Below are 20,508 nucleotides of genomic sequence, written 5' to 3' on the forward strand. Positions count from 1 at the left end.
AGTATGTTTAATGCTATCATTGCAAATATATACAGTGTATTTGCCGAGATCATGCATTACACCATGGTTGAGGGCCATTTTCCATCAACTTTTAGACAGAGAGGGAGGTCATAAGCAGTACCCCTTTAACTAATAAGCCTTCACACCCACCCACTGGTACCCCAACATGAGATCCTTTATTGAATGGCCACCCAATGAAAATAGCTTCAAAATTGTCCCGATGCCCCTGCATTCAGTGGTGGTGCTGGCCCATTGGAGTTCTAAACAGAAACTATTTTTGGTTGCCCACCCACAACCCTTCAAATTCATAAATTCCAAGTGAGATGACGGAAGAGAGAGAGACTATAACAGGCGCGGTTCGTCCACTAGGGGCGTTGGGGCGCCGTCCCACCAAGCAGCTGGTGATGAGAAATTATTTTTGTAATAAAAAAAATTACTTTTCTATAAATGTTTTGTTGCGTTAAATTTTTTTTTTTTAAACGTGAATTGCCTAATGAAGATAACATTTTAAGTTGTTCATATTATAAACCGCTGCATAGAGAATTGTAGTGAGGTGACAGAATGAGACAAAAGGTAGACGAGATGAGAGAAGAGAGATACCGATGAGAAATAATCATGGGGCAATGAGATAGGTGTAGATAAGAGCTACATTTGTTTAAATGTTGATGGAAAACGTCCCCCAACCATAGTGTAATGCATGATCTTGGCAAATACACTGTAGATATTTGTAATGATTACATAAAACATACTTATTGTATGCCTACAACAGCATCCATTAGTGACCGTCCTCTATGCAAATCGTCAGTTATAAAAGCCTGAACGGTGTGTTTACTTGCGCATACAAGCTGAATTTAAGCCTTGTGCAATGGGTAATGTGAGCTTCTATTTCGAGTATTTTTTAGTGAACACTGTCCAATACTGCACCATGCTCCTGTCATTTATACTGTACTAGCTTTACTACCCGGCTTCGCCCGGGACTTGGATTCACCACGCCCGGCCGCCTTTGTCTCCCCAGTGGCGAGGTTCACACACCACATCAGTTACTCGTTTGAGGCTGAGTCGACCTAGGGGAGGCCCAGGTGGCCGTGAGCGAGAATCGAACTCGGTTCGCTGGGTTCGTAGCACAGCACGCTAACCACTACACCACCGCTCCCCCACACACACGCGTGTCCATAGGTACACATACACGCGCTTTGCTGCAGACACACAACTTTCAGGGTGCGTACCGCAGTAAAAGACTGAAACAATAAAGCAGCAATGCTGCGCGAAGAACGCCTTAGACCTGCAACACATTTGTATGGCACTTTACTCGCGGAGGGTTGGGGGAGGGGGTGACATGAGTAGGCACACTGCGTTACGCTTCCGCATACGGGTCCCATGACAGATGTGACGTCACAGCTCACTTGCCGTGCAAAATAAATGCATTATTGCGCCTCCCCCCCCAAAAAAAATATACCAAAGTCTATTTCTATAATTTTTGTATGGTGTACAGTCTGGAAAGTACTCACATGGCAAATTTCAAGTTTTGTTGCATATCGGGAAGTACGCTAAACATTTTGAACAGACACACATAATCAAAAATTTCCATTTTATATATATATAGAAGCAGATGACATTCTGTATGTTGTCCTTGTGAGAGACTGACCTCCATCATAGTTAGGTTGTAATCTCTGACAATGGCTTTAGAGTTGACAGTCGGGATGAGCACACCATTTGCTCATCTGAGCCGAGAGACATATTTTATTTGTGTTCACAAAATAGGACGGTGGATTTATAGATACCCTGCTGGTTTCTAATGACCCACTAACAGCACTTTCTACTCAGCAAGTAACTGAATTGTAAAAGTGATTGCTTAATGTTTTACCGAGGAGAGTTAAAATATAACAAAAACTGTATTAAGATCGGTGGGATATGTGTCGTGGCTTTAAACAAATGTTGTTTCCCCCATGATTTATCTATGTGGATCACCCTGTACTATGTAAATAGGAAATGTAATTGGAGAGTTAATTCTTGAGGCATATTTGGACGATTTTTTTTTATAATAATGCTATATAATGGTTGTTACATAGGTACAGTTATAAATATTTTTCAACTTAAGAATAGGTAATTTCTAAAAAGGTGTTTTGGGTAAGGGTACGCTCTTGAAAATTGTCAGAGGATTTTCAACATATTATTTACTTGGGTACAACCACAGTTGTCCGATTGCCAGGTCATATTTGGTGGGGTAGGTTATAGTGTGGGTGCTCCCACCTGATTCAAGACATCTGGCCAGTGTAGAACAGGAGGCCAAAACACCCTCTAGAGCAGGGGTCCCCAACCCCCGGGCCGTGGAGCGGCACCGGTCCGCGGCCTGTTAGGAACCGGGCCGCACAGCAGAAGGTGAGCGGTGAGTCCGTACGTGGCCCGCTCATGATTTTATTGACCACGTCCGTCCGCGCCTCTTTCCCACACTGCTTGTCTCGGTCACAGTGTTGGTAAGCCCATAAGCTCTAACCCCTAGCCAAAATTAGTAAGAAACAAACGTCTCTGGAGAGCTTAATTGAAAAGGGCGAAAGATCCAATGAACCCCCACCCCCCGGTCCGTGAATTTTTTTTTTCCACGAAACTGGTCCCTGGTGCCAAAAAGGTTGGGGACCGCTGTTCTATAGAAGTCCCTCGAGTGAAGGCCCTTCCTCCAACAGTGATATAAGCAAGTAACTGTAGGTTGCACTTTTACCTTTTAAAGTAAAACCACTAATTCAATATGATAAGTACAGGAATATTGTGATATGAGCATGACAATTACAGCTGTCTTATTTCCCGTTGCATAGCAACAGGTTCTCAGCTCGTGAAAATACAAATTCATAAATATTTCTCCTGTTATTCCTTGGCCATACGAAAACATTCGACTAATGTTGTGTTTAGTTGGAAATTCCTTCCTCGCATCTCCGATTAGCACGGTTCCCTACGTACGGTGCGGAAGGTGCTCTCTTTTGGCTAAACTACTACTTAAAGATTCATGACAACAAGTTGTGGTACAACATCTTCTTTCATTTACCAAGTGAGAAATGTCGGCTACACTACAGAGAGCGTAGCCACCAATAGTATGACATTTCCCCACAATCATGCATCCTTGAAGGGAGGTCGATGAATGGTGGTGGGCTAAAGCCATCTGTACACAGTACAATCCGACACTGCATTTCCTGCACAGGTGGTCTGTCTATAAATAGTTTTGCAAATGAGCAGATTTGAAATAGGTGATGAAAAGAGGAAGAGATAGGGGTGTGGCACTGTCCACCTCCCGTGTGCTGGGGCCAGCTTTAATAGGTGCTCGCAAAAAGCACTTGCCCCAACAATCCGTATGACGATATGGGAGATTGTTTGTATTTGTTTGACTTTGCATGTGTGGTCCATGTGCATGTGTGTGTGCACGCACATGTCTCTTCCATGTTATGAATTGGATATTGTTTTGTGAACGTCCAGAGATAGTATGGCGAAAATGTCGAGGTCTCGGAAACGTTCACTTACCTGAATAGCTTTATCCAGAGTTCAGAATCATAGTGTCAAGACAACTGGGATTGGTCTATGGGGTATTGGATTAACTTAATCACAGTGGTTATCATTTCTGTCATCTTAGTAAAAGGGCGAAGCTCTGTGTGTTAAAGCTACTTGTGCTCAGGGGATCATTGGGGACACGACTGAAGCAGTTGTTAGCAGGTATCTTTAGATACCAATGAGAAGGCTTTGTGTCTAATCATTGGCTGCTGGACGAAGCCACGGTGGGTTTTATATTCTTGGCTCTTTCGGTAAAGTCACGTAGGAGGGAAATAATAAAATAATAAAAATAAAACAATACAATTATCACGGCGTTTCGATTGCAACACAAGCAATCATCATCAGGTATTTTTCTTGCTGTGGTTTTCACACCTGATGATGATTGCTTGTGTTGCAATCGAAACGTCGTGAGAATTTGATTGTTTTATTTTTATTATTTTATTATTTCCCTTCTTCGTGACTTTACCGAAAGAACCAAGAATATGAAGCCCTGGAGTCACGAAAGCTTTAAATCGAAAGGTGGGTTTTGTTACCTGCATCATATGATAATGCCAAATTCGACACTTTGGGCATGTGGCTCCACGCTTCCCCTTGGCCGACTGTCCACCAGTTTCTCTGAGCTGGAGAACCTCGTGGGTGGACTGGGAGGCCGAGGGGTTAATCGACCACTCCTGTTGAGACTTGCAGATTGAAAGCGCGCTCTTACGGAGGCTTTGCCAGGAAGGACCCCTGGGAAAGGGGGCTTGCTTGGGGGCTTTGCATGAGGGGCCCCTAGGAATGGGGCTCACTTGAGAGTTTTGCCAGAAGGGACCCCCAAGGAGGGAGCCTGCTTGGGGGCTTTGCCTCGAGGAGCCCCTTAGGAGGTGCACTCTTTTGGGTTTTTTTCCCCAAGAGGGACCCTAGGGGTTGGCGCTGGAGGGTGGCTGCAAGTTTGGTCGTACATGTTATGTATATCGTTTACTGTTAAATTTGAATCACAGTTCCTATGATTACTGTTGTTACATTGTTTTTATAGCTTTATTTTGGTAATTTCGAAAACATATGGTTAAGCCATTTTTCTTGCGGAAGTTGGCTTGATAACTTTAATCTAAATTGTCTTATGGTTGTTATTGTTTGACTTGCATCACACTGGGATTTTTTCACACAGCGTTGTAATACGGTGTTTTTTTCTTCTGGAATATTTGTTGGTTTATCCAGGATGTTTCTGTTGCGCGTCGTCACTTTAAGATGTTCTCTGTTCATATTTTGTTTGTTGCGGTTGCACCCGACTCAAGAGCCGCATGGCTCACAGGGCTATACCCAGGCCTCCTAAAACTGTGCATATCTACAAACTATACAGACTAGCTTAGTTTGTAGACACCGCCAGGATTAGTTTGTAGAATAAATGTAGATCATCTATAGAGCCCCATTGTTTCATTGATTTACGCTCGCTAACGAAGCAACGACACCAGGAGGCGACGCTGCTTTGTCTGGAAGATGCCCTCAAGGGACAGATGCATCATAGAACTGCGGAACTCGTCGAGTTCCCACTTGAGTATCGAGAAGTCCGACTCGACCGCCGTCGTGTTGGCGAGCACCGATGCCAACCCGCCGCTGAAAGCGCGGAGGTTGTCGAAACCACTCGGCAGCACATCCCACGCGTCGTTGAATGTCGTCGTGTTGGTGTGCTTGTTGATGGCGTTGTGAATGATCGTGTCCTCCTTGTAGAGCTTGACCAGTTGGCGATGCTCCTCCTCGACCATGTCGACCTTCACAGCTGACCAGAATTTCGTAACATGCACGCGACGCACTGCCAGCACGTCCTTCACGAACACACCAGGACGCATCTTCACGAGCTGAGCGGGCATCACGGGCGCCGCATCCTGGTCGAGAGCTCGATTGGCGTCGTTACGCTCTGCTTTGACGTCGTTGAGACCCGCGATCAGCGTCATCGCATATATCGAGATCTCCTTGACGATCCTTGTCTTGTCGACCTCATTGAGACCCTCGTAGCTCTCTTGCGCAAACGATCCCTGCTCCTCAATGTGGGCAATGATCGCGGCAGACGCGATGCGCATCGACTGATCATGATACGACACGTACGCCTCATCATGATTGTTGATGCCATCAACAATCTCAACACTGAACAAAACGGTGAGCGACCCGATAAGCGACTGAATATGCTCCTCCTCCTGCTGCGCGATGAGCAGCGACTGGCTCTGGAGCTGGACGATAGTGACGTTGATGGCGTCGATGGCGGGCGCGAGCGCGTAGGTAAGAACCCACCAATCGGCGGTGGGCCGCTTCGCGGGGTTGTTCTCAGTAGTGTACTCGATCAATGCTCGGCGGTACTGCTTGTAGAACTTGAGCACGTTCCCGAGATTGGCCCATCGGTTAGCCTTCCTGTGGCACTTGACCTTCATCTTGATGATCAGGTTGTTTTGGGCGCGGAGGTACACCGAAAAGTCGTACACGATCTTCACCCAGCTGCCATCGAAGACGCACTCGGCGGATTTCTTGACCACAATATCGATCTGATGAGGCGGACACCAGATTCGAATGACGTCGTTCTCGGCCTCCTTCACAATGAGCGTCACCAGCCCCCCATGATGCCCAGTCATCGTATTCTCGCCGTCCGATGAAAAGCCGATCAGCTTGGCGCGCCAGTTGGGGTACAGCGCGTCGAGGAACTTGACGAGCATGCGGAAGATGTTCTGAGCAGTGTGACGCTCGAACATAGGGATCGCGACCAGGTGCAGATTGACGAGGAAGCCGCGGTAACAAACGCGGGTGCGCAGGTCGAAGAACGACTGGCCGCGGTGAGTACTGCCGTCGCCAGCCAGAGAGAAGGCCCACACCGATGGATCGTCGATTATCCTGGCGATCATCTGCAGCCCGACGGCCACCAGAACACGGACTGACTGTGCGACGATGAGGTCGTTCATGCCCTGCAGCTTCGGCGTGTTGGTGCGGATCCTGGCATGATCGATGGCAGCAGCCGTTTGACGGAACGACATGCCGACACCGACGTGGTCCATGGCGAGCTCGAAGCGCATCTCGTTCTTGATTGTTGCCGTGTACGTCAGGCCTCCTAAAACTGTGCATATCTACAAACTATACAGACTAGCTTAGTTTGTAGACACCGCCAGGCTTAGTTTGTAGATATGTGGCGCTATTTATAGCGAATCTACAGTTTTAGGAGGCCTGGCTATACCTAATAAATGAAACTTGAAACTTGTGGTGTTGCGCCTATGCTCCCACACTTGACGTGATTGAGGCTGCGGATAGGTGGATGCATAGGACCACCAATAAGAGGAAAAAATATCTCAGCAAGCATTCTAGAGGGAGCGTGTGGTGCAAGCATTTAGTTCCTATTATGACTACTGAGCTCCTATTATGACTATTGTGGTACACGAGTGGGTTGTGGATCATGCTTGATATGTGGTCAAAAGCTGTCCATGTGCAAACAGATTAGTTGTTCCTGATATGCCTGGCTTACTGAAAACGTGGAAGGGTTTACTCAGGCATAATACTATTGTTGTTTGTTCCTTGTATTGGCCTTGTCAGAGCCACCTCCTATCACACAGAATTGTCTCTTGATCTCAGCCGTCTCACTGGGCTCATTCAATGTAAAAGCTTATTTTGGGAATTGACAATGCAAGTGTTATTTTCATTTGAAACAATGTGGTATCCACACCAACTGTAATGTGACCACGGGAGTAATTCTTGCGAACAACTATTTACATTGAAAGCAAAGCAAATATTGCTGGAGATCAAATTGCCCTAGTACACATATTTCTCAATACACCATGTCCTGTGCAGATATGTTGCATGTATTGATGTCAAACGTGCTGCCTGCATAGGGTGTATTATCAGTAACAGTGGGCACATTGTGATGGTAGGCAACAGGTCTTCAGGACACCTACAACCACACAGCCTTACAGCTTTCCCACTGCTATGTGATGTGGAGTTTAAAGTCAAACTGAGACTCTGACAAGGTCCCAGCTGTTTAGGTTCAGGTTCCTGTAACAAGTTGTCAGAGCATGTTTTAGCACAAAGGCCCATACTGTCTGTTAAAAGTGTGAACATAATATGCGATGATATGGTTTAGGGTAGAGATCAAAATGGTATGCTTCCATTCCGTTCCATTTGCAGTCGAATGCCTCTTAACGATCACCCCCGTTAACGACTAATCGCTTAACGATGGACCTCCATGACAGATGGCAATGACTTGGGGAAGCCTTCGTTGATCAGTGGATTGATTACGACTGATAATGACTGTATTTGAAAAGCGATGCATAATTTCAGTCGCGCACTGTGGCCATGGCAGAGTTATCTAGAAGTGCCTCTTACCCCCAAGGTTGCATGCATATTCAGCAATGTAACCGTGTGTCATCCGATTTACAATTGCTTATGTAATTGAATACACTGGAAAATAATAATGATAAAATTACCACTCTTGGTTATACCTGGTGGAGGGAGATTTATGGTCTACAAATAGAGCTATTTGCTTTCTGGAATACTGTATGCCTGGAGCAAGGACACGAACCAGGTGCCCTTTCCATGTCTCACCATAGAGCAGAAGAATCACTAAATATTTGGTAACAAAAATATTTGGCAACGTATCTGCAGTAATTCATAATCAACGTTTTTGGGTTAGATCGCGTTATTGATAAATGTGTCGTAACCCTCCACCACCCGACACGGCCAATCGGGTGGTGGAGGGTTACGACACATTTATAAATAACGCGATCTAACCCAAAAACGTTGATTATGAATAATATTGGTCGCGAAAGCCTACGTGTTAAACTATCTGCAGTAACTTTGCATAGAGCTGCACACACAATAATAATCAACCCATTAAGGAATAATCATGAGCACATTTAATCTACCAAAGCATTTTGTTAATAACCATCATTATCGCATGAACGCGAGGAGGCCGTAAGTCTGACACAATTGTACGTAGGTTTTCGCGGTTGTGCTCTATAGCTTTCTGATGTTTATTTTGGGATGTGCCGTGTTTGGCATTATGTCTGATGTTTCATTCAACATTCTAGGAGCTTCTTTAGGAACTGAACATGCGGTACAACCCACACCACATGCTGAGAGCTTCTTCAGTTTGTTCAGTTCAGTAAGAAGCTTCTAGCACGTGGGTAGAAATATCAGACATCATGCCAACTTCACGCTGTACTCGCCGAAAACACATGAGAGAGCTATAAGTGTGCTTGCTTCCTTTAATGATTGAGATGCACAAGAATCAGGCCCCAGCAGTAATTTGGTGATAAAACGTGTGCCTCAATATGACTGCTGTGTATGAGTTTACCAGGGTACGTTCTGCATAGTGTCTAGACTGTAATGTTACTATTACTGCAGTGTCATTCGAGATACATTGTAAACAAATGTATTAATGCGGGGGGACGGGCACTCTTCCAGATTATGCACTCCAAGATGTCCCAGTGGGATATAAATTGTCCCTTTCTCCGGAGATGGCAGGAACAACATAAATATTCTATAACATTCGCAAATTTCCAAGAATAGAATGTTGTCTTATGGGTTCACAAATACTGTATTACATTAAAATATGTTTGGAACTTAAGACCAATAATAAAGTAATACAAAGTAAAATGATACCTGTGAAATAAAAACTTTAATTTTTGGCCTTTTTATTCAATAACTAATCGTAACATAGTTATAGTTTTCACACAGATAAAGGTGCAGCCTTCAAATGACTTTCTCTTACCACTGCTGGCAGAAAGGCCTTGACCAGAGGGAGCTCTACAGAATTTCCCCAATGTGGTATTTCACCCAAATCTTCCACGCTGGCCAGACGTCTTGGATAGGGTGGGACGACCTTCACTTTCACCCAGCACACCTGGCAGAAGCCGGGAAGACTTAGGAAACTTGCACCATTGTCTAAAGTGCCGTACTGCTAGATTGCCTTTCTGTTCATGTTCATTTGTGTTAAACTAATCGACGTCGTAATCTCTCTGCTGAATGGATTGCCGCCTACAGTTGAGTTTGGCATCCTTACTCTTTGGTTCTTTCGGTAAAGTCACGTGGGTGAAAATAATAATAAAAGAAAATAATTTATCTTCTTGGTTCTTTCGGTAAAGTCACGTAGAAGGGAAATAATGAAATAATAAACTTAATAAAACATAATAAAATAATTATGCTTGCGTTGTGGCCGAAACGTCGTGAGAATAATTTTATTTTTATTATTTTATGATTTCCCTTCTACGTGACTTTACCGAAAGAATCAAGAAGATGAATCCCTGCAGTCACGAAAGCTTTAAATCGAAAATAATTTTGTTGTTTTCACATTTTTATTATTTTATTATTATTTTCACCTACGTGACATTTACCGAAAGAACCAAAGAACATGGATCCTTGCAGTCACGAAAACTTCAAATCTAGAATTTGGCATCCTTGTATTTACGCGCAGTGATGCTGTCCTTGTACCATCCACAGGGGGCGCCCGTGTGGTTTGAGTTTGATGACGGACTGTTGGCACCAGGCGTGGTGCACAAAGCGTCGACCGGGAACCGTCCCACAGTTGTGAGAAATCTCCTCGACAACAAGGTAACCCGAAAGCCCTTTGGCCGATCTGTCCGTGGCTGGGTAAGCTCATTAAACGCCTACCACTGAGAAAACAGTTTACAAAGCGTGCATCAGGCTGAATCCCATAAAAGCAGGGTCCCAGAGTAACAATGCAGGGTTAGCGCCCAAATAAGTTAGTTTACCAAGATATACATGAAATGATAAGTTACACTTTACCTTGGTAAACTAAGTTTTGCGCCACCTTTTATTCATGATCTGTTTTCGATCCTAAATAAAATTTCAAAACACAATTTATATAAGTGATACGCACGGTTATTATGGACAAGGGATTACTAAATGAACCCTGATTTTGAAAGGATGTTAGAGATGTATAGTAATTAGCAATAAAGCTCTAAAATACGTGTACGTGTATAAAAAAAACTGTATTCCACTATAAGTGTAAGGGATTTTTTTTTACTTTTTCATAACCTTTTGTATTTGAATACACATGTGTCCATATGCCATAGACTAACCCTCAGGTTGTTTTATTTTGTCATAATTATAGAACATATGGAGACAAAAATACCGTGACATTTCAACACCACACATTTAATAACTGTAAAAAACTACCAAAAGACAGCGTCACTCAATCTCAAGACTGTCACGAGGATCCTGCTAATGATAGTGTGCATCACCTTTGTCAATCGTTTTCATTTGTTGGAAGAACTGGATATACATCCATGCAAACGAGAAGGCAAAACTTAAAGATCTGTACAGACAGGTCGACAAACTGCTTGTCATTAACTGGCCACCTCAGCCCTGCCAGATGGTTGTCTCAGGCACTGTGGATAATCTCTCTGAGGTCCACCAACCCCACCTTCAAAGCTCCGTACTACAGGTGTGTCCCCTTATAGATTAGATTATGTGTTGCTTTCTCTCGTTAAAGGTGCCTTTTCTAATTAATCTCACCATAAAAGCTACCACATTACTGCACTATAGCCCTTATAATTATGATGACGATGATAACGATGACAGTGATAAGAATGATGATAATTGTAATTATGTTGATGGCAGCAATAATGGTAATCATTATGGTGATGATACTGATAAATGATGAATGAGGAGAACAGTGGTCATGAAGATGATGACAATCTTGATTTGAAGCTTTCGTGACTGTAGGAATCCGTACTCTTTGGTTCTTTCGGTAAAGTCACGTAAGGTATAATATTCTTGGTATTTTTATACCTACGTGACTTTACCGAAAGAACCAAAGAGTATGATGACAATATTAACGATAATGCTTATTCTTCAGCTGATGACTATCCACCAACCAACACCGGCCCCTATCTCATCGCGATCCTACAGAGAGATAGATGCAGGTCGGGCGAGGTATTGTGCTGCTTCTCACATTAAACCCTGAGTTAAAGAAACTAGAATCTCCACCCTTTCTCAGTGGAGCCAACTTGAGACGACAAACGCGATCTGCGTCGCACAGCTGACCGCCCTGCCTCCCGCCCCCCCCGACACAAAAACCGTGCTCTTCGTACGCCGAGGGCACGTGGTGTCGCCACTGCACGGCAGACAGAGACGCGCGCGCACACGGGGACAGCTCGGCACGTGCGCGGCACTCATCTCGCTAAAAGCCACGCCGGTCCCACGTCGTGTTTTGTCAGGCTGTGTCCAAGCATAGCATCTCCTTTCTTTGGCGACACATGAGCCGGTGGCCGATGATATCGGGTCCGTGCGATAACTACTCCACCCCACCCACCCACCCCCCAATCTCATAAATTAAACATCGGCAAAGCCGAGACACTCACTCGGAGGAGGCCCGCGTGTGGCTTTTGTGGCGCGTCACCTGTTTTAATTAATGTGAGGCACAAAAGTGTTCCGTTTTAGAAACAGTGGGGTCACTAACTTGCGATTGCGACTTTGCGTACACCGTCGTGTATATACGACGACGGTTTCCCAGACTGTGGGTAAGAAACGAATCTAAGGGTACATGTCAAAAGAACCCCCACATTGCACTAAAACGGTTGGGGTTCCTGGAGAGTAAATGTCTTGAAATAGTGGAAATAGTGCAAACCCTGCTTTAGATGCTTGCTAAGAAGAATGCAAAGAGACATTGTAGCTTCATGAAATATACTGCGGATTGGTCTGATATCTCTTTAAAACTAATTTTGAAGCAGAATACACTTTTTAACAATTTGTCAATTCCTTATCTTCCTTGTTGATCCCGTTACTCTACCAACAGCATACAGTGACATATGTGAGGTTTAACGAGATTGTCAATTTTAGCAATTTTCCTGGTCACATTCAGTCATCTGTGACAGCACAAACTATCCCTTTGTAAAAAAAAAAACCTAATTTTTGAAGATCTGATATCGAGAGTTGGCCTGTGCCAGAGTCTACATTCCTGAATGAAGCAGTACACTAAAGGAAATTCCATACAAACTCAGATAGAAAAAACTGACAAGTGGAATCAGTGCTTCTCTGATGTTCCACTGTGTAACAATTTTTTTGTTCCTGGGCAGTAAGTGTTATTTCCTAATTTCTTATGCCTCAAAAGTACAGAAAATGGCTATTATCCCCCACAAACTTTGCTTTTGTGACCAGGACTGTGATATTTTGAAATGTACCTATTTTCAATGAGAAAACGTGGTGTGCATTTGTGTCATTCCTTCACATAAAGTCCTGGTTACAAAATAAAAGTTTGTGGGTAATAATAGCCATTTTCTATACTTTTGAGGCATAAGCAATTAGAAAATAACACTACATCATGATCAAACATAGTTTAAGGAAAATAGATAGTTTTTACCTGGAACTGATAAAAATAGACAATAACATAGAGAATCAGAGAATGTCTCATTTGTCCGTCGTATATACAGTATATATGACAATATTGATCTTTGCATTCATGGGGTACTTGAATGCCTCCGCATCTCAACATGCCTTACATCAAATCTCATCAACATTTTAAGGGGACAATCTCTTTTGGACAACCAGTTGTATGAAATTTCAAACAAAAAAAGTTCAGTTATTATTTACACAACTAGGATGTTAAGAGTAGGGTCTATATTTGAGATATTGTTTAAATTTAAATTTACCTGTAAATAATGTACTTATTTGTTAATGTAGATTTAGAATATGAATCTGTATTCATGCTGGAGGAATCAGATGAGCGATAGAGCTCTTTTTCACATATGTCCAGTAGTGATTGGTGATAAATTCGCATCTTATTCTAATGAGGTTTTAATATAAAGTTACATAGTACTCTGAAACATGAAATATGAAAACAATGATTTGTTACGAACAATGAATTAAAATAGAAACATATATAGTGGACTGATATTTCACCCAAAGGCTCTCTTTTAGCCATTGCCTGTAATGTCAGCCACCTACACTGCGTATTTGTTATGTTATTAGGCACTCTTTATGACATGTGGCACCGCTGCCAACACATGCTCATTATTTTTTTAATCTACACAGGACAACGCTCTGTATACGTCCTGTAGTCACAAAAAACACGCAATATTTTTGAAGCATGTAACAAATTACACTTGTCAATGATGTGCATACATCCAACAAAACATAATTACGTGCATGATTGCTGCAGATATTATAAGTGTAAGAATATATTTTAACCCATGAATTGATTAATTGATATATTCTTCATACTAAAAGACGAGTTTTCTCTACATAAAGTAAACATCTAGTTCACATGAAATGATTTATTTGTATACAGCTGGCTGATGAGTATTGAGACAAAAATCGCTGGAAGTTTATATTGTTGAACAAATGCAAGTTAGAATTTTGCAAATCGATCTTGTTGGCTTGTTCATTGAAAAGTCGATTGATACTTTTCGTTTGGCTAACCACCTAAACTAATTATTTATTTTGCAATGTATGTTGTTTTGTTGCGGGAAATGATGCCAGTCATGGCACACTATGCATACGCACACACATCTCTTGTAAGTAATATTTATTTCATGGTTTTGGTGGTACAACAGATGCACCATCTATCTGCTCTTGCATAAAAGTCATATGAAATGGACTTTGCGCTAATTAAAAATGTAAATGTCTTTCCAACAGCCCTGTTCTTCACCTGAGGACGGCTGCTTGCGTGAGAATTGTATTTTATTATGTTTAATTTTTTTTCTTTTATTATTTCCCTTCTACGTGACTTTATCGAAAGAACCAAGAAGATGAATCCATGCAGTCACGAAAGCTTTAAATCGAAATGTTTCCCCATTTTCAGGTTATTTTTAAAAATCCTGCTACACTCTCTGACAATTATTATTTTGGACTGGTGCTGGACTTTTCCAACACCTGCCAATGGGCCTCTACCCCCCCAAAAAATGTCCCTTCGCACCGACCAATTCAAGTTGTGAAGTCAAGTGTCAGCACCACTTCAGTACTGCACAAAAGCAAAAAGGCAACTGTTGTGAACAAAACCAGTTTTTTTTTCTCCTGAATTGCTCTGGACCTGGGACCTCAGGTTACCTTAATCCAGCACTGCTAACAATTGCAAATGTAGGTGCCTTGAGTCCAAGTCAGGCTTCAGCGATGCAACATAAATGCCCTGTGACTACATTGAGATCAAAGGAAGGCAACAAAAACCTGAAGCTGGAAGTGATCCAGCAAGGGTAGAAATCTGTGGAAGGGCTGCCTTGAGTGCAGCATGGTTATGCAAATGCAGGTGTTTCTTTCCACACATTGAATATTCAGCAGGACAACACGGGACAGAGGTTACCAATTCATAACAATCCTTTGTGATTGAACGAATTTTGTCAAGGAAGGTTAGTGAATGCACATGTTTGAATGTCCTCACAACACATTATTGTTAGAATTCACAAAACTTTTGTACACAACAGTCCAGGCAAAATATAAGTGCATTTCAAGTGTTTATATACTTTTAATCGAGTAACTTATTTTGACATTTGGTTAGGTGGAGCAGAGTTATTCTGTTCATCAGGCACAATAAAGAATGTTTATGAATGCATGCTTGGAGGCAGCCGACACACGTGAGAGTTAGTTTTTTTTATGCTTATGAGAAACGAAAATGTAATTGAAAAGTTTCTTCATACTGGTCACAAGATTGCTTAGGTGACAGTGGCCATATTGTTTCCACTCTGTCCGGGTGATAGCTTGGAGTCATAGGTCACGATTGCTGGGATATGGTTAACACACACCTCGCGTCAGGCAGGTGTGTGTTACGTTATTTTTTTTTTCAATGAGTGTGAGGTTGCAGGACCACCCGCTTATTGGTCTTCATAGAGAGGTTACGTAGACACACGTAGTTGTGTGCACTTAGTTGTTAAATATGCATGGGTCTCCTTCTTCCTTACCTGCTTGTTTTTTTTTTGCCCGAATTAGCAGCTTACGAGAAGGTCCATCAATATTTAACATCTCAAAGAGATTCAGATGCGCTTGAGAAGGTGGCTTAGTGTGGTTGAAGTTTAATAAAATGGCATGCACTTTTGTCCTATTACTTTAACAAACGCAGAGCTGTAGTAAACATTTAATTGCATACCTCTTTGAGTGCTGTATGCACTTGTACCATCCTAGAAATAATCATGGGTTAAAGCAGCAATTAGATGAAAACAATTGGAATCATTTCGCAGTCCTTTCCGAGTTTTCATTGGCTGGAATCTATAGTAACATTGTATTTTCCCTTTGGCCATTTTTCACATGATTTGATTGCCATGTCCACCGAGTAATTTCCACTATCTTTCGTAACTTAGATGTTACAGAGCCTCATTTGTAAAGATGTTCAGCCCCTAGAAGGGATATTTAATTTTATAAATTAATAATTGCAGGTCATTTTCAAATTTGAAATTTGAGCTATGACATTGAAACTGAATAACCTACTTTGTGAATAATACATGCGTGCACATAAAATATACTTTATACTCGAGAGGAAAACTCCTCTCTTTAGCAATTGCATCTGGGAGAGACGGCCATTTGAAACATTATAATCGTAATGTTCGAATATTTATCAGTAATCAATGGCAGGAAAAATTCAGCGCCAAGCTTTTATTAATGGCACAAAAATGCTGGACAAGTATTCGCTATATGATTAACAGAGGCTATGGTCATTGCAAAAACATGGTATTTTACAATACCCCATGAAAACCGATGCACAAAGTTGAAACTGAAAGAACACAAGTTCACAGAGAATGTACTGTGCAACTATGACATTCTGCACAATGCACACTACCTCCCCATGTACGCTTGCACCTCATGTAATGGCAGAAAATAGGATTAATTTGTTCTATGAAGCATCACGTACATTTTGCGTGTTTGTATGATGTGCCACTATCTGCAAATCGTCCGACAACAGGAAGCATTGGTATGAAATTAAGATATAGAATCTTCAAGCAAGTGACAATCAATAGTCTTAGCGTGCAAAGAAAACATCTGTTCGAAAGAGTAATTATAATGTATATACCATACTGCAATGATTTCTTATAGCATGTATGTCATTGATCAAATATGGCAATATGCAAGAATGACCAATGAAATGACCGATTAGACACTTAGTCCTTCCCCATGTGTGTGGAGTTCGTGTTTATAACAACCTGTTCTGACAATTATTGTTTTGTTTAAACACGACCAGTGACTCGCCACTGACAACACGACACCGAAGTTCCCACTATTTATTATTCATGTACCATTCAGATCTGAAGAGCCATCTTTAAAACATCTTCATGTGCATTTAGACATTTGTATAGGATGACGTAGAATGCGCTATTGTAGGAAATGAGTCATCATTTTGAGCAAGTTTCGTTGCACTATATTACTTTCATTGGCTTGTGTTTTCTTTGAACAAGGCTTAAATATATAAAGATTTATGGTAGTTCTGTAAATAATTATTGTATTTTTCTCTTTAGATTTACTTGTATAACATATACACAGGGGTAGCAATTATTCAGTTTGCAGAATGCCTGCTTTATTTGTAAAAAATGTATTATTTGTACACAGAGGCCTCTTCATGTGAACGAATCTGTCAGAAGGTACTTGGTGATAGCTTGATAAGATGTTACTCCCAGGTAGCTTTGGAATTCAGACTGTTGGTTATTAAAAAAACAGTTGTAAACCTTGCAGCTGCTAAACAATGAGAATAGCAGTACCGTGTATGGTGTGTTATTGAATGTTTTCTAATTTAATTTGCAGATGACACATTTGTCCTGAATTACCTTTTTGCTGAGTGGTGGTCATTTTCTCACAAAGTAGTACAGATTCCATGTTTCCATATCATGTCAGACTGATTCCACATAAAACAGCGTTTCTGCTGCTACCAATGCTGCAGTTACACAATTGCTCAAAGTAAGGAGGGTTAGGGTAGAACAGAGGATGGCATAAACTTTTCATCATTGAACAAATGTGTGTTCATCACTCCCTCACGGCATGAGTTGTGTGGTGAGCGTTGATTAGGCATGGCAGCCCATTCCACCCTAATTTGGAATTTCCACCCATTCGTGGAATTTCATGAATGCATGAAACTACATTAATTACATAGTCTCAGGAGTGGGCTTGCACTGAATTATAGTGCAGCATTGCACTAATTGTCACGCGTAATGTAGCAAAAGCAATGTCAGTTAAACACGAAGGCTTTCGCGACCAATATTATCCAGTCCATAAGTTATCTAATCCATAATAGAGGGGTTTAGGTTAGATCGCGTAAATAGAAATGTGTCGTTAAACCCGCCACCACCCTACACAGCCAATTTGTAAGGTTTGTCCAGTAAACAAAACATGCCAATTTGTTACTAGTACAGCACACCAGTGTGTTGGAGAGTAAACCCACAACATTTACAACATTGTAATGTTGTAGGTTTACTCTCCAACACACTCGTGTAGTGTATTAGTAACTAATTGGCATGTTTTATTTACGTGACAAACCTTACTCCTAATTGGCTGTGTAGGGTGGTGGCGGATTTAACGACACATTTATATTTACGCGATCGAACCCAAAAAACTCTATTATGGAGAGCAGTTTGTCAGATCTTCTTAGTGTCTCTGATGTGTGCTTGCTCACATGGTGTGGTAATTTACAATTGTGGTGGAGGAAAGTTTCAAAGAATTAAAACATTTTAAGCAAGCCTTTACGCATAGTCATTTTAAGATGTTTTCTTGTTCATGTTTTTTGTTTGTTGCGGTTGCACCCGATTCAAGAGCCGAATGGCTCACAGGGCTATACCAAATAAATGAAACTGAAACTTACATTGAGTATAACCCCTACAGTATAGAGAAATTAATTACGCTCTTTTATTGTTTATTTTACTTATTATAAATGTTACCCAGTAAAGAATCACCGAGTATCAAGATTCATTTGTGAGAGGTGTTTTCTTGCGTTATTAGATGAAAATTAATTATTTAAAATGATAGTGTTGTATACGCCTGTGCAGACAGTGTATATGCTTGGATTTTTTTTTCAGATTTCCCACTTATATTTAATTGTAGAAAGCCATTGTTGGTGGTTTTCTGGCTTTGATGGATTTTAGTTGTCATTGATTTTGCTTATTCAACATTTTGCAGCTTCTATAAATGGTTACCATTATGCGTTTTTTTTTGCAGATTCACACGCTGTTAAAACACATTTATTTTTTACATTCGATCGTTGTTTTGTTTCCCTTACGGTCTCTTTTTGTATTACTACATCTGTCTTCTGCTCTCTCCCAATTTCTCCGTGGCTGTTTGTGTCTGTTTGTGTTTCCCTACAGTTGTCACTTGCTAGTTTATTGAATAAATATGTAAAAAAAATATTATCCAGCGTCGCAGTTGGATCGCGGGATTCCAAAATATATTTGACACAAGAGTAAAAAGTCCTATTTGATGTACCCCTAATAATTCAGTCTTTTTATTATAAAATAATGTTTTTTACTCATATATTATTAGTAGCCTCGAATGAACATTTATTGCCAAACATCTTCTGACGAACATTTATAAAAAGTCAAAGTGCAGCCCTCCAATTGCTTGCTCATGCCACTGTGGGCAGAATGAGCTCACGAGCGGGGGGCTCCGTGGGTATTGAGGCTGCTCTTACACACGGATCAAACAGCTCGGAAGAGATGGCAGTACCCACACTTTACCCCACCACAGGCGGCCTGCCGATTAACTAATTGTGGTACCAGTTATTGTGCTGGGTGGATGGAGGCGGGAGGATTTAAGAAACTTTCCCCTTGCTGCAACTTACCAAGCCAAGGGATAGAACCAAACCAGTGACCTTTGTTGAAAATAGTTTTCCATTTTGTTTTCTCTCTGAATTAAAAGTATTTTCCAAGCATCACATTGCAACATGCTATGATAGATAAGTTACAATAATAGACCTTCTTCTTCTGCTTTGAATAAGGGCCGCTTTGCAAAAAAATTATCTTCACACGCGATTTCACCAGGACTCGCCGCATGAGACTACTACCCACGTCCGTGTCAATCCGTGTAAAACAAAAAAAAAACAGCGCAGAGATCCCTCTCTCGTATCGAAACCTCCGCAACGAGCACACGGCGAAAAAAAAAAGGAGATGAAGCCTGATTGATCGTTCATTAAGATAATTTGTTTGTGTGACACATCCCTGCCGCGCTCTTTGTGCCGGCCGATGCACACTCCGCTGCTTTGCGGAGCTGCATTATTCACGGGCGGGGATGAATCCCGACTAAAGTTACAGGAAGTTGCGCACCACACGGCGCGAGGAGGGGGCGAGGGCCTCGCTCGTCCGCAGAGCGGTGGCAGAAGAGCGGTTTCAGGGCACCCAGCGAGTTGCAGCAAGCGAGAGGAAAGGAAGATACGACGAAAAAAATTGACGATTTACCGATCTCAGCTCAAATTTTCAGCAGCAGCAGCAGCATGGATTTTGCTTTCATTTATTTCTAATGCGGCATTTGGAAGAAAATTGCGTGCGTGTTTCGCTGTATTTTTTTTTCTATCAGCTGAAATCAACCTTGTGAAACTCAGATGGATTGTAATTAGTGCCGTGTGACAACGTGGGACCAGAATAAAATACATCATGGAATTTGCAAGAGAAATGCAAAAGCTGGATGAGGAAATCATCGACGTGTACAGTAGGTCTTAAAACAATTGCGTTTTTGGATTTGCGGTGTCTGAAAGACACACCTGTTTTGTTTTTACTTGAACGGTAGACTCATGTCAAGGTTTAGTTATTTCGCAGCTGCAGTAGGATGTCGTGTAACAACAGTTTTTAAAGTCACTATGTGTAACAAAAGTGAGTCAGACTTTTCATAAACATTAATGTACGCATACTCATCTATGAAATACATTTTTTGGGGGTTTTAGCAAATAATTGTGCACATTATATACTGTGTTTATTCTTAACAGGCTCATACACTGTACATATATGAGAAATGTGAGTGTTTAATTTAAAATTCAAATAGTTTTGTATATTTCACGTGTGTCTCATTTGAAGATTAATGGGCCACGCTTGGGCTTTCAGGATAACTAAG

General features: G+C 41.7%; 1 protein-coding gene across 1 annotated transcript in view; it reads left to right on the forward strand.

The window, feature by feature from the left end:
* The window catches only part of MYO15A (myosin XVA), a 160,194-nt gene that overhangs the window by 26,638 nt on the left and 113,048 nt on the right, over positions 1-20,508 (forward strand). The window contains exon 3 of the mRNA XM_078861186.1: positions 9,982-10,092. Within this exon, the coding sequence (XP_078717312.1) occupies positions 9,982-10,092 (111 nt within the window). The remainder of the gene's footprint in view (positions 1-9,981; positions 10,093-20,508) is intronic.

This window comes from Lampetra fluviatilis, chromosome 1 (genome assembly GCF_964198595.1).
Source record: "Lampetra fluviatilis chromosome 1, kcLamFluv1.1, whole genome shotgun sequence".
Lineage (NCBI taxonomy): Eukaryota > Metazoa > Chordata > Hyperoartia > Petromyzontiformes > Petromyzontidae > Lampetra > Lampetra fluviatilis.